At 45.6% G+C, this 11,518-nt stretch overlaps 2 protein-coding genes and 1 long non-coding RNA gene across 3 annotated transcripts; 2 read left to right on the forward strand and 1 right to left on the reverse strand.

Moving 5' to 3' along the window:
* The first annotated feature begins 91 nt into the window (after positions 1-91).
* cog2 (component of oligomeric golgi complex 2) lies at positions 92-6,920 on the forward strand. The gene is made up of 18 exons (XM_062464061.1): positions 92-273; positions 537-698; positions 827-892; positions 976-1,056; positions 1,217-1,320; positions 1,416-1,524; positions 1,631-1,810; positions 2,135-2,259; positions 2,500-2,626; positions 2,724-2,863; positions 3,744-3,805; positions 4,138-4,289; positions 4,420-4,605; positions 5,210-5,282; positions 5,384-5,526; positions 5,735-5,874; positions 5,966-6,146; positions 6,269-6,920. The coding sequence occupies exons 1-18, from the start codon at positions 217-219 to the stop codon at positions 6,374-6,376; spliced, it is 2,196 nt and encodes a 731-aa protein (XP_062320045.1). The 5' UTR covers positions 92-216; the 3' UTR covers positions 6,377-6,920.
* LOC134022498 (uncharacterized) lies at positions 2,876-3,588 on the forward strand. Its single transcript, XR_009930649.1, has 2 exons — positions 2,876-3,109; positions 3,156-3,588. It is a non-coding gene; the product is annotated as an uncharacterized LOC134022498 (long non-coding RNA).
* Positions 6,921-7,563: 643 nt separating the features above from the next.
* Positions 7,564-11,496, reverse strand: agt (angiotensinogen). The gene is made up of 5 exons (XM_062464065.1): positions 11,278-11,496; positions 9,695-10,509; positions 9,018-9,291; positions 8,590-8,746; positions 7,564-8,320 (listed from the first exon to the last, which is right to left on the reverse strand). Exons 2-5 carry the CDS (start codon positions 10,473-10,475, stop codon positions 8,144-8,146), a joined length of 1,389 nt encoding a protein of 462 aa, XP_062320049.1. The 5' UTR covers positions 10,476-10,509; positions 11,278-11,496; the 3' UTR covers positions 7,564-8,143.
* Positions 11,497-11,518: the final 22 nt, after the last annotated feature.

Raw genomic sequence — 11,518 nt, forward strand, 5'->3', positions numbered from 1 at the left:
CTCAAATCCTCAAACCCTGTTATCGTTTCAGCGCATTCCCCTTGGCGCCCTCTAGGTGGTGCTCTCTCTTCTCTCGACGTTTACGTCTTCTTTTTTGTTGTTGACGCTAGCCTGCCATGTTTGCGGAAGTATTTTATTCTTTCACAAAATCCAAAAACTCTGCATCAGCATCACTTGCTCTCTGGCATTCATGTTTATTGCTCCTCTGAAAACAATATGAATCTGCCAAAGGGGCCGGATTCTTTGTGTTTTGATAAGGACGTGTTTATGAAGGTAGGACGTTTTCTTATGTCATTGCCACTCATCGTTGTTGTAGTAGCTAGTAGTAGGAAGGAAAGTCACAAGATAGATTATCTGTAAGTAGATATATTTCCATTTCCATTAGAGACAGCTTTTATCACAGACTTAACGTTATAACTCTTCAATTAGTCAGTATTATATAGCAAACATTATTTTAGCTTGCTAGTCAACACGGTGTCATAGCACGTAGACATGTAGCTGGGCGACAGAATGACTCAGATCTTTCTGGGTCCCAGGATGACTTCGACGTGGACCAGTTCGTGGCTGACTGCAGGAAGCATGTCCAGCTTGAAGAGATGCGCGAGGACCTTGAGCTCTATTACAAACTGCTCAAAACGGCCATGGTTGAGCTAATCAATAAAGACTATGCAGACTTCGTCAACCTGTCCACCAACCTGGTGAGTTTATCCCTGGCATTGAGGCGGTTAATGACGGTGCAATAACGATGTATTTAATGATATTGATTGGAGTCAGTGCATTTCATCATCATATATTCCTTTTGTGAGTTACTATGTTTTTTCTGCAGGTTGGAATGGACAAAGCCCTGAACCAGCTGTCTGTACCCTTGGGACAGCTGAGAGAAGAAGTTCTGGTATGTGCTCACCTTTATTCTTTTCCCAACCTTCTCTGGATATCTGCTTTGTCTTTCCTAATACTGTCCATCTCCTTGTGCAGAGTTTAAGGTCGTCTGTCAATGAGGTGATCCAGGCCATAGACAACAAACTGTCTAAACAGAACGACCTGCAGAACAAGAAGGTTAGTGAGACTGCATGGTGATATAGTACAGGGATCTATAAAAACGAGGAAGAAACTGCCGCATGATACTGGATCACCACTCAGTTTTCTCCCTTAAAATCTGGATTGTATTTGAGGGACAAGATTGTCTACTTCATTGGTCCTCTCTTTTCTAACCCAGATATGTGTTCTGAGACTCATTCAAGTGGTTCGGTCCGTGGAGAAGATTGAGAAAATCCTTCACTCCCAGAACTCCAAAGACTCCACATCCTTGGAGATCAGCAGGTAACGGACTGCCTGTATGTGTCACTAAACACCAGGGGGTGCTAATGATCTCAGCTCGGATTGCCGCTATGTGGTCAATGGGTTTGTGTTTGTAGTCCTTTGTTGGCAGGTCAAATCTTGGAGAGGATCGCCACAGAGTTCAACCAGCTGCAGTTCCATGCAGTTCAGAGTAAGGGCATGCCTCTGCTGGACAAAGTCAGACCTGTAAGTCTACTGCCAGGCTGATGCACCGACACAAATCCATGTTTTACAATAGCTGTGTCTGTCAGAGTCAGCCCATTGACCCTCGTGTGTGTTTGTGTCGTCGCAGCGTATAGCAGGCATCACATCCATGCTGCAGCAGTCTCTGGAAGGACTGTTGATACAGGGCCTCCAGACAGCTAACATGGACATCGTCCGCCACTGTCTCAGGACGTACGCCACCATAGACAAGACCCGCGACGCAGAGGCCTTGGTGGGACAGGTCCTAGTCAAGCCCTACATGGACGAGGTAGTCAAGCCACCATCACATGCACACGACTTGCAATTTTATCATTCTAGTTTTGGTCATCCTTCTCAACTTGGTTCGAGACTCGAAAGTCTTTGCTTCGGTGTGGGCATCCTCGCACACCCTCTGTAAAACGCATTGAGTGTGTCCTGCTCGTTGGATATGTCAATCTCTTGTGTGGTTGTGTTTGCATTCTTAATTTGGTAACAGACAAAAAAAAAGCATTGAGGCAACTAAAAGTGGTCGCGTGAGGAGTTCAACCTGGGACTTTTCTATACATTTCAAAGAGTGTTCAACGTGCCTCCCCTCTCCTCTGATGTCCTCCAGGTGATTGTGGAGCAGCTAGTGAAGTCCGGCCCCAGCGGGCTGCAGCAGATGTTGTCCAAGCTGCTGGAGTTTGTCCCCCACCACTGCAGGCTGCTCCGGGAGGTGACGGGAGGAGCCATCTCCAGGTAGCCTTCCACACACGCCACCCCGCAGGATGCAGGAGTAAGGCCAGACATGGGCACTAACACAGGATGCTATGTGCATTAGTATGATAATGATGGTTGTGACGTTAGTGACATAGTAGGTGGTAGCAAGGGTTGTGCAGTCTTCGCTCTGTAGTCAGATATACATGTTTGAATATGTTTTAATTCAGGTAAGTCCTCCTGAGTTTTGCCTGTTGGTGAAATCTTGTTTTCTTCCTCCAGTGACAAAGCAGACATTGTGCCTGGCTATGACTTCCTGGTTAACTCTGTTTGGCCAGAGATCATCAGAGCAATAGAGGAGAGGATATCCTTCCTGTTCAATCCCGGAAACCCTGACACCTTCTACGAGGTACACAAAGTACTCTCACCAGTACATTTCTTCTGCCCCTATCATATCAAAGGATCTCTAAAACTGTTGTCTAACCTCTGGGCGTGTTTGTCCACAGCGGTACTCTGTCACTATGGAGTTTGTGCGGCGTTTTGAGCGTCAGTGCGGCTCCCAGGCCAGTGTGAGGAGACTGAGAGCCCACCCCTCCTACATTAGCTTCCACAACAAGTGGAACCTTCCGGTCTACTTTCAGCTGCGGTGAGGGCCACTGTTTCACCTTACTCTCCATGCCACACATCCCTACATCAGCCCCTGTTGAACCCCCTACTGCCTCCTAGCCCCTATTGAAGGCCTTAGGGGTGAGCATGTATGGATGTCACAAATAAATGCTGTCATATCCAAAAGGAACATAAATGGCTTGGATGTAACAGATTATATTATTTGTGTTCCTGCATGGAGTTTGGAGGTACTGGTAACTTAAAAATGTCTGCAAAAAGGTCTGCAGTTGGGGCTTTTTCAAAACAATCTTGGGGAGATCAACTCTTCACAGTGATGCAATGATGAGAGCAGGATGCGAGTCATAATGTGCCAGAGGTTGTTGATATAGGTTGATTTACGTACAGTCTAAATGAGTCAGTCTACATGAGTCAGGCTATGTTGTTCTGTGGTCAAGGACCCCGGGCCATTTCGTTACCCTTCCCATGCATCTCTCCTTCCTCCCTTTTGGAGGAATGACTGATGTCACATGACTGGGTTTATACCAGCGCTAAAGAGGAAGACCTGTTTGTGCCTTTGCACCCAATTAAAGATCTGAGAGGGATTCATCTATGGTAGTTATTCCAGCAGGTCTACAGAGTTTCCACTCCACAGAAACCATTCTGTCCTGATCAGGAATGATTGATCTCTGTGGAGTCAACATGAAGGCTGAACACGCTGTTCCCTGCTTTGTTTGTCAGCACCCACACACACACTCTCACAAACACGCACGCATACACACATGTGCATACCACACATTTTGCAATAAGTTTACATCAGATACAGGAAACCTTTTGTGTGCTGTTCTTTCCAGTATGGCTGAATGTTGAACAACTTGTTGTGCCCGTTGTTTTTGATAAAAAAATACACCTGTGTGTCTCAGGTACAAGGAGATAGCCGGGAGTCTGGAGAATGCTATATCCGATGGGCTAGAAGCAGCACCAGGTAGACCTTGGGATTTCTTTTCAGTGTGACTGATTATATAATATGTGTCACTGATTCTCTCTCTCTCTCTCTCTCTCTCTCTCTCTCTCTCTCTCTCTCTCTCTCTCTCTCTCTCTCTCTCTCTCTCTCTCTCTCTCTCTCTCTCTCTCTCTCTCTCTCTCTCTCTCTCTCTCTCTCTCTCTCTCTCTCTCTCTCTCTCTCTCTCTCTCTCTCTCTCTCTCTCTCTCTCTCTCTCTCTCTCTCTCTCTCTCTCTCTCACTAACTCTCACCTCACTCACTATGTCCTTCACTCACGGTGTTTCTCTCTCTCTCTCTCACACACACACACACAGTGGGTAGCTCCTATCACCTGCAGGTGTCCCAGGTGCTGTGGTCCAGCTTGGTCAGGTGCTGGGCTGACCGGGTCTACCTTTCCCCTCTGACACACCGCTTCTGGAAGCTCACCCTGCAGCTCTACTCACGCTATGCCAGGTTCCTCACAGAGGTAAACACCACCAACCTGGCAACTCACAATCCCACATGGCAACCAACCCTTTACTGTAGTATTGCTCAATAGGGCTTTTGTTCAAGCTGAAGTTGATGATGAACTGAATGATCCTGCTGAATCCTGATAGGTGCTGACTAAAACCACGCCCCCTGAAGTAAATAAAGACCCGGTGAGGCCCCTCCCTAGCTCCGCCTCCTCCACGTCCAGTCGCACATCTCAGGATGACGGAGGCAGCGAGAGTGGTAGCCCCGCCTCCCTCTCTACCAAACAGCTGGTCTACATTGCCTCTGATGTGGAGAAGCTACAGGAACAGGTAAGCTCAGAACTGCAATATGCATGGCCTACAACAGTCCACACACGACCAGTAATTACATATAATATATATATATATATATAAACTACCGTTCAAAAGTTTGGGGTCACTTAAAAATGTCGTTATTTTTCAAAGAAAAGCACTGTTTTTTTCAATGAAGATAACGTTAAATTAATCAGAAATACACTATACATTGTTAATGTGGTAAATGACTATTCTATTACTGTATGTGTTCGAATGGTACATTGTGTTTGCTAATTGCCTTAGAAGACTAATGGATGATTAGAAGGATTAGAATTAAAATGCCAAAGGTCTGCAATGTTGTAATTGCTGCAAATGGAGCATTATTTGACGAAAGCAAAGTTTGAAGAACAAAATTTATATTTCAAATAAAAATAATTATTTCTAATTATAATAATTAACCTTGTAAATGTCTTGACTATATTTTCTATTCATTTTGAAAGTTATTTGATAAATAAAAGTGTGAGTTTTCATGGAAAACACGAAATTGTCTGGGTGACCCCAAACCTTTGAATGGTAGTGTATATATACACAAACATATATAATGTTTTGCGTCTCAATGAATATGTTGTCTGTCTGTCAGATCCCAGTTGTTTCAGAGATGATCAGGCAGAGAATGGAAGCCATCGGCTTCAAGAACTTCATCATCATTGAAGGTACCGAGCCAAAACATCTGAACACGTGTGCACCTGTCTGCTCTCCACACTTCCACACCTGAGCAGCATGGTGACCAGTGTTCCTGCTTCCCGTTCCCCAGAGGCGCTGCGAGACTCCCAGGACAGCCTGTCGGGCTGCCTCCCCAGTCTGGACGCCAGGATGACCCAGCACCTGACCGACCGCAGCTGCCGCTTCCTCAAGAGCGCCTCCGAGGTGCCCCGCCTGTACCGCAGGACCAACAAGGTGAGCAGGTCACACAAACATGGGCAGTCACCGTCACGTGCATACAGGCACACCTACTCTGTGCTCACACTGGTCCTAACTTTGTCACCGAGTACACAGCGCTTGTGTCTCGTCTCAAACCTACACAAACAGCTCGCTGAGAACCACACACATCCCTGAGACACACACACACGTGCCAGAAACGGTGTCCTTCTTCCTCTCTGGACAGGAAGTGCCCAGCCGAGCATCAGCTTATATGGACAATGCACTACGTCCGCTGCACCAGCTGCTGTGTGATTCCAAAGACCTGGTCAAGCCCTCTGTGGCCCAGGGCTGGCTACGGGTCACCCTGTGTGACTGCACTCACAGGTAGGAGGATCACACACACATACACACACTTACACACACAAACACACACAACAGTGGACTCACGCATGTGCTTGTGTGTGTGTGTGCGGAGGTACTTTGAGACCATCTCGGACGTGCTGAGCTCTGTGAAAAAGATGGAGGAGAGTCTGAAGCGTCTGAAGCAGGCCAGGAAGATGGCCCCCAGCAGCACCATGCCTGCCAACGGGGGACCCACCGACGACAGCAAGATTCGCCTGCAGCTGGCGCTGGACGTGGAGTACTTGGGGGAGCAGGTACACACACACACACCCCCACACACACACACCCTCACACACACACCTCCACAAACACACCCCTCTGAGGTGAGGTGAGGCTAGGCAGCCTGTTATCTGATATTGTTGTCTCTGTGTCTCAGATCCATAAGATGGGTCTCCAGCCTGATGACATCACCATGTTCTCCACTCTGCTGGAGCTGGTCCAGGGCGCCCGGGAACTGGCCTCCACTGAGCCGCCTGGACCGTAACCATAGCGAGCGTGCTGCTGTGCATTTCAACAATATCAAAGTGCCTTCCTCTCCTCGTCTCCTGTAGAGTTCAGCTGTAGCGCTTCGAGACCTCAGCCCAGGAGATGATCACATCAGTGTTGGCAAAGGAAGCAAGAAGGACAATGGCACGAGAAGAAGAGATGCAGTGTTTTTGTCTTCTGTTTATGTTTAGAGATGGGCCAGTGTGTAGAAGGGGCACGGTAGAAATGGAAGCCCCTGGGAAGGAGGCGTCTTTCACAACATCAAGATGTCTCCCTCCTATCTGTTCCAAGCTATGGAATGTGGTTGTGGGATATCTGTATGTATGTATGTATGTTTGTCTGTCTGTAAAGGAGTTTACTGTATGGTCAGGGAAGCTAGTTATTTCATCGCACTAAACGGACTGTTCACAATGCACATCAAGACCCCGTTATTGCTCTGTACTTCTCAGATAAAGGGTGAAAGTATATGTGTATATATAGACATATGTAGAAATGAGGAAGGTATTGTACATTTTAATTGATTAAAGCGATCGTTTTAATAACCTTTGGTAGTAAAATCTTTGGATACGGGCTCAATAATGTGAGTCGATGTTGATGAAAGCAAATTAAATGTTCAGTTAGGAAACATTAGCATAGAGCTGGGGTTTTCCCCTAGAATTCATTGACCTCGCATAGACATGAAGGGACAGAAGTCCACCTTGTTTCTGTACATGTAGTGGAGGTGGTTTGGAGACTCGTCTGACCAGAGGAGCTGTGCTATTGATTTTGGTGTTGGGGTAATGTGAAGCAGAGTTTGAGTTATATCCGTGGTCAACAGAAACACCATTGCAAGAATCTTAAACTTCTTACTTTGGTGTTGGAAATCAAGAAATGAAAGTCTCACATTGTGGCTCTTACACTTCTTAAGTCAATAGGATGCAAAAATCATAATTTCGACACAAATGTACAAAACAAGTGCATGTACATTGAGTGTTGATTATTGAGGCTCCCTTTCAGACAGAGTGACATCATGGAGTTGTTTCGAGAGCTTCATTAGCATGGGAGAACACTTTCTACCATGTGACAAAATGTAATTTAATCCCTTTTTTTGTCAGTAAACATTCTCAAACTGGATTATACCTCTGGTCATTCGCATTAGACTTAAATGAATGTGCCTACAGCTCGTTTGTGTCTTGACATTCTGAATTGAGAAACAAGTTGGTTTATTTGAGTAATAACAAACCACAAGACAAAAATAAACTCTCAACATGATAGAAATCTACTCATTTAGACTATTAAGTAACACATCTCAAAGAACCACAACTTTCAGTACAGCATACAGTACACAATTGTATGACTACAAACCACAGAAACAAAATATGGCGTTTCGTGAGAATTTAAAGAAAACAAATCTATAATGATTTGGCAGCACATGACTTCCCACTGTGCTCAGGGAATATGTTTGGATGCATCATGTCTGTCTCTACACTCAAACCTGTTTTCTGGTCCTCCGTGTCTTTCAACATCTTGGTGATAATACTTCCCCCATCAATCTTCTAGTCTTGAATACTTACTAGATTTAACAACACCTAATCTGAACTCTGGATCATTCTACATGATCTTTAATGCTGCAGCAAACTATCATAACGTTTTATGTATAAACTATTATTATATCTCAGAGCAGTTGTTGAGAGTTAACACTGACAGTCTTTTAATAGTTTGGGCATTTTTAGATAATCTAGGAGTTTTTCCAGGCTGGTTGTCATGATGATGTTGCTAAGTTGTTCTAGAGTGTTGGGTTGGTGACCTTGCCAAGCATAAGTATGGCGTTGGAGTTGCCCTCAACAATGGAGAAGAAGAACGGCCTGTTGACGGTCAGGGGCTGGGGAACTCCTCCTTCCTGGTTCCTGTCCTGAGACTCTGCACCCTCCTCTGACATCTCAAACACTACCTTGTTGTACACCTGGAGATGGCAACAAGAACCGTTACTGTATGCTACACAGGGCATGTATTTCTCCCTAGAGTACAAATATGTATGATGCATTTATGTATGTAAAGTATATCTATCCTTGCCACTGTACTGTCAATGTGTAATTACAGTGTTTTTCAGTTTTTCCCCTGTAAGCTCTTGTTTTCACACAGCATATTGTGTGTGTGTGTAATATCCTAAATTCCAAATTTGACCACTGTAACATTATCTGACTTATGTTTTCTAGAAGGATCTCATCTCACCTTATCTATGCTGAAGGGCTTCTTATCGCTGAGTCGCTCGAACTCAGCCTCGGAGCCCAGCAGGCGTTTCTCAATCTCCACCGCCATATCAGTCAGCAGGACGCGCAGGTCAGTCAAGGCCGCCATGGAGAACTTGGGCAGAGACAGTTCCAGGAGTCTGGATGAGGGAACACACACACACAGTTGTCTGAGCTGTTAAACCTCCAATCTTACAGTACTACAGTCCTGGCTATCAGCTCCAGATAGCTCTGTTGACCCACTGTGTCTCAAATCTTAGTGGAGCAAAGTGTGATGTGGATGACAGTAGCTGTACTCACTCATATTGAGATGCTTATAATTGGGTCCAGTACAGTACTAATACAGTATATGTGTACTTAGTTGTTTGTTATACAGCCTGGTTTATATAGATGTGGACCATAAGGACTCACCCTTCTTTGAGATGCTGGTACCAGCCTGAGATGACATCTGAGCGTAGCTGGGCCTCGATGTCACTGAGGCTGGCCCCCTCGTGGGGCAGAACCAGCAGCATGTAGGCCCGCTTACTCAGCGCCAGCTTCACAACAGTACAGCGCCGCCCCTTGTCGTTCAGGTACCGGTAGTGGCCGGTGTGGGTCATCAGGGGCACTGAGACAGTTGTCTTCTCGTCCACCTTGAACTCCTGCATGGAGGTCTTTTCTGGCTGGAAGGCTGTCTTCCAGTTCCCTGATGTAACAAGAAAACAAGTTAAATTGATGTTGGTCCAGGTGGTCTGGTGAATCCCACGTGTGCCTACCATAAAAAAACGTTTCAATAGGTTAAAAAAATATTTATGGAAAAAAAAAGTTTTAACAAAATTGAAATTGTGTTGTGCTGTGTGTGACAAAAAGGTTTGAAAGGTTGAAAAAAAAAAAAAAGGTTTAAACAAAAACAAAATTAGACTACTATATTCTACTGTACTCTAGCCTAGAGCATGTACTCTGCTCTATGCTTCTCTGTTCTCCTCTCCCCTAGCTGCCTACCCAAATCAATAGGCTTATCTCAGTGGGCTAAACAGTAAGGCTTCAAACAAAAATTCTAACCAAAAAATATCCCTGTTTAAAAACGTATTTGTAAGGAAGCTTCTCACCTTTGAACTGTACAGAGCTGATGAACAGCAGGTTGGTATCTGGACTCAGGTCCTTGAACAGATCCTTCACTTTACCCCCTGATGTCTTCTCCACAAAGCTGTTCACCTGCACTTCTGCCTCTTGTGCGTTAGAGAAGTCCACTGCTCTGATAAATGACACGTCAGAGAAGTCCTGAGTGCCTCGAACAAAGTCCTCTGCCAAACGGACGTCTTGGCGGGCAAAGGACCAGACCCTGGTGTCGATCTCGTCCTTGGGCCCGTCCACCAGGGAGTTGATGCGCTGCAGTGTCTTCAGGACCTTGTGTCCATCCACCAGGGAGACGCAGTCCTCCTTGTCCGTGTCCTTGTTGAGCCCCAGCAGCTGCTGATAGGGGATGGCAGTCCTCTTCGAAGCTCCTAGGTAGAAAGTCACCAGGGAGCCAAAGGAATTGATGGGAGAGATGAGGGTGTTGGAGTCCTTCTGCTTGGAGCTCAAGGCCTGGTACATCCTCAGACCCAGCGAGTTGAGGAGCTCGGCCAGGACGGCGGTCCGCTGGGTGATGTTGTGCTCCTGGTTGTCAGAGCAGGAGCAGTTCCTGCTGTCCGGTTCCAGGTTGTCGATGTTTAGCGGAGCGACGCTGACCGTTTCCAAGGGCTTGGTCTCCTGAGTCTGGATGGTCTCACAGCTGACATTGTCCGAGGCGAACAGGTTAAAGGGATGGACGTACACGCGGTTGGCAAGGCTTAACCCGGAGCAGGACAGCATTAGGAGGAGGACAAGAGGGGAGAGGGTTCTATCCATTTTGACCTTCCTCAAGTCTGGAGTCAAAGAGTTTCTATAGAGAGAAGAAAGTGTTTGTAAAGTCAATGTCGGTTACTCTGTTCAGCTGACTTGTCTATGTTATGGAGGTTTTCTTCATAACAAAGACACTCACGATTGGCTGTGTGGAACTCTGAGCAGAGGCATGGCAAGCAGTAATTGATTCAGTGTGTGCCAGAGAGGAAACATCCACAGAAGGCAAACTGACTGCATGGCAACAGAACACCACGTTTGGCAACCCACTGAGCTAAGAACCAAACACCCACCATGAATATTTGTTACCAAAAGCAAAAAATTCACTAATCTTATACAAACATCTGCATACTTTGAGCTCCTCCATTTCTGAGAAGGTTTCCTGTCCAGTCTATTGGTGAACATCCAGCACAAAGAATAAAGTACAGGGTCACACTAATGCCCGCATGCAACCTTAGACCCACAGGTCAAGCTAACACATCTCAGCTCAAATCTATATTTTTCATTGATTTATTAATGATTATTTTGTATATATTTGTTTAATGGTACTTTATTACTGTGTCTGTCCACGCTGTTCCATTCTCTCAGTCTCACTCTAAATTATTTTTTTTAAATTGTGACTGAGTTCAGCCAGAGGAATGGTTAGTTCCAACTAAAATCAAAAATATTATTTGACGTGAGGTTTATGCATGTTTTAAAGACAACTCTCAGTTCTCTGGTCCAAAATGTAACCTATCATTAAATTCAGACATCTTTAGTTTTGTTTGTATTGTTGTCTAATGGAAAGTCAAAGTAAAACATTTAGTCTTACCGTTGTGTCTGCTGTGCTGTCCACTGATGCTGTGGGGTTTCTGAGGTCCACAATGGTTGGCTGTGCGCTTTAACAAAATCTTCCACTGGTGAGCAGCATTGCTTTGGTTAATCATTAACCAGAGCACTGAGTCAGGGGGTCCTCGTGGATGATTTGTTCTGCAAGGGCTTTCACTGTGTGTGTCTGTGTGAGTGAGTGTGTACATGTGCACTGATAGACAAATAAATAGTTCCGGAGAGAA

Source organism: Osmerus eperlanus, chromosome 6 (assembly GCF_963692335.1).
Source record: "Osmerus eperlanus chromosome 6, fOsmEpe2.1, whole genome shotgun sequence".
NCBI classification, from domain to species: Eukaryota; Metazoa; Chordata; class Actinopteri; order Osmeriformes; family Osmeridae; genus Osmerus; species Osmerus eperlanus.

What these genes read in the sequence shown, in the direction of transcription:
- agt (XM_062464065.1), bottom strand. Translation starts at nt 10,475, where the DNA reads ATGGATAGAACCCTCTCCCCTCTTGTCCTCCTCCTAATGCTGTCCTGC. An exon ending in TACCAGCATCTCAAAGAAGG is followed by an intron (nt 8,747 to 9,017) that starts GTGAGTCCTTAT and finishes TCCCTCATCCAG; the next exon opens with ACTCCTGGAACTGTCTCTGC. An exon ending in AGCCCTTCAGCATAGATAAG is followed by an intron (nt 8,321 to 8,589) that starts GTGAGATGAGAT and finishes TGCCATCTCCAG; the next exon opens with GTGTACAACAAGGTAGTGTT.
- cog2 (XM_062464061.1), top strand. Translation starts at nt 217, where the DNA reads ATGAATCTGCCAAAGGGGCCGGATTCTTTGTGTTTTGATAAGGACGTG. An exon ending in TCAACCTGTCCACCAACCTG is followed by an intron (nt 699 to 826) that starts GTGAGTTTATCC and finishes TTTTTTCTGCAG; the next exon opens with GTTGGAATGGACAAAGCCCT. An exon ending in ACCCTGACACCTTCTACGAG is followed by an intron (nt 2,627 to 2,723) that starts GTACACAAAGTA and finishes GTTTGTCCACAG; the next exon opens with CGGTACTCTGTCACTATGGA.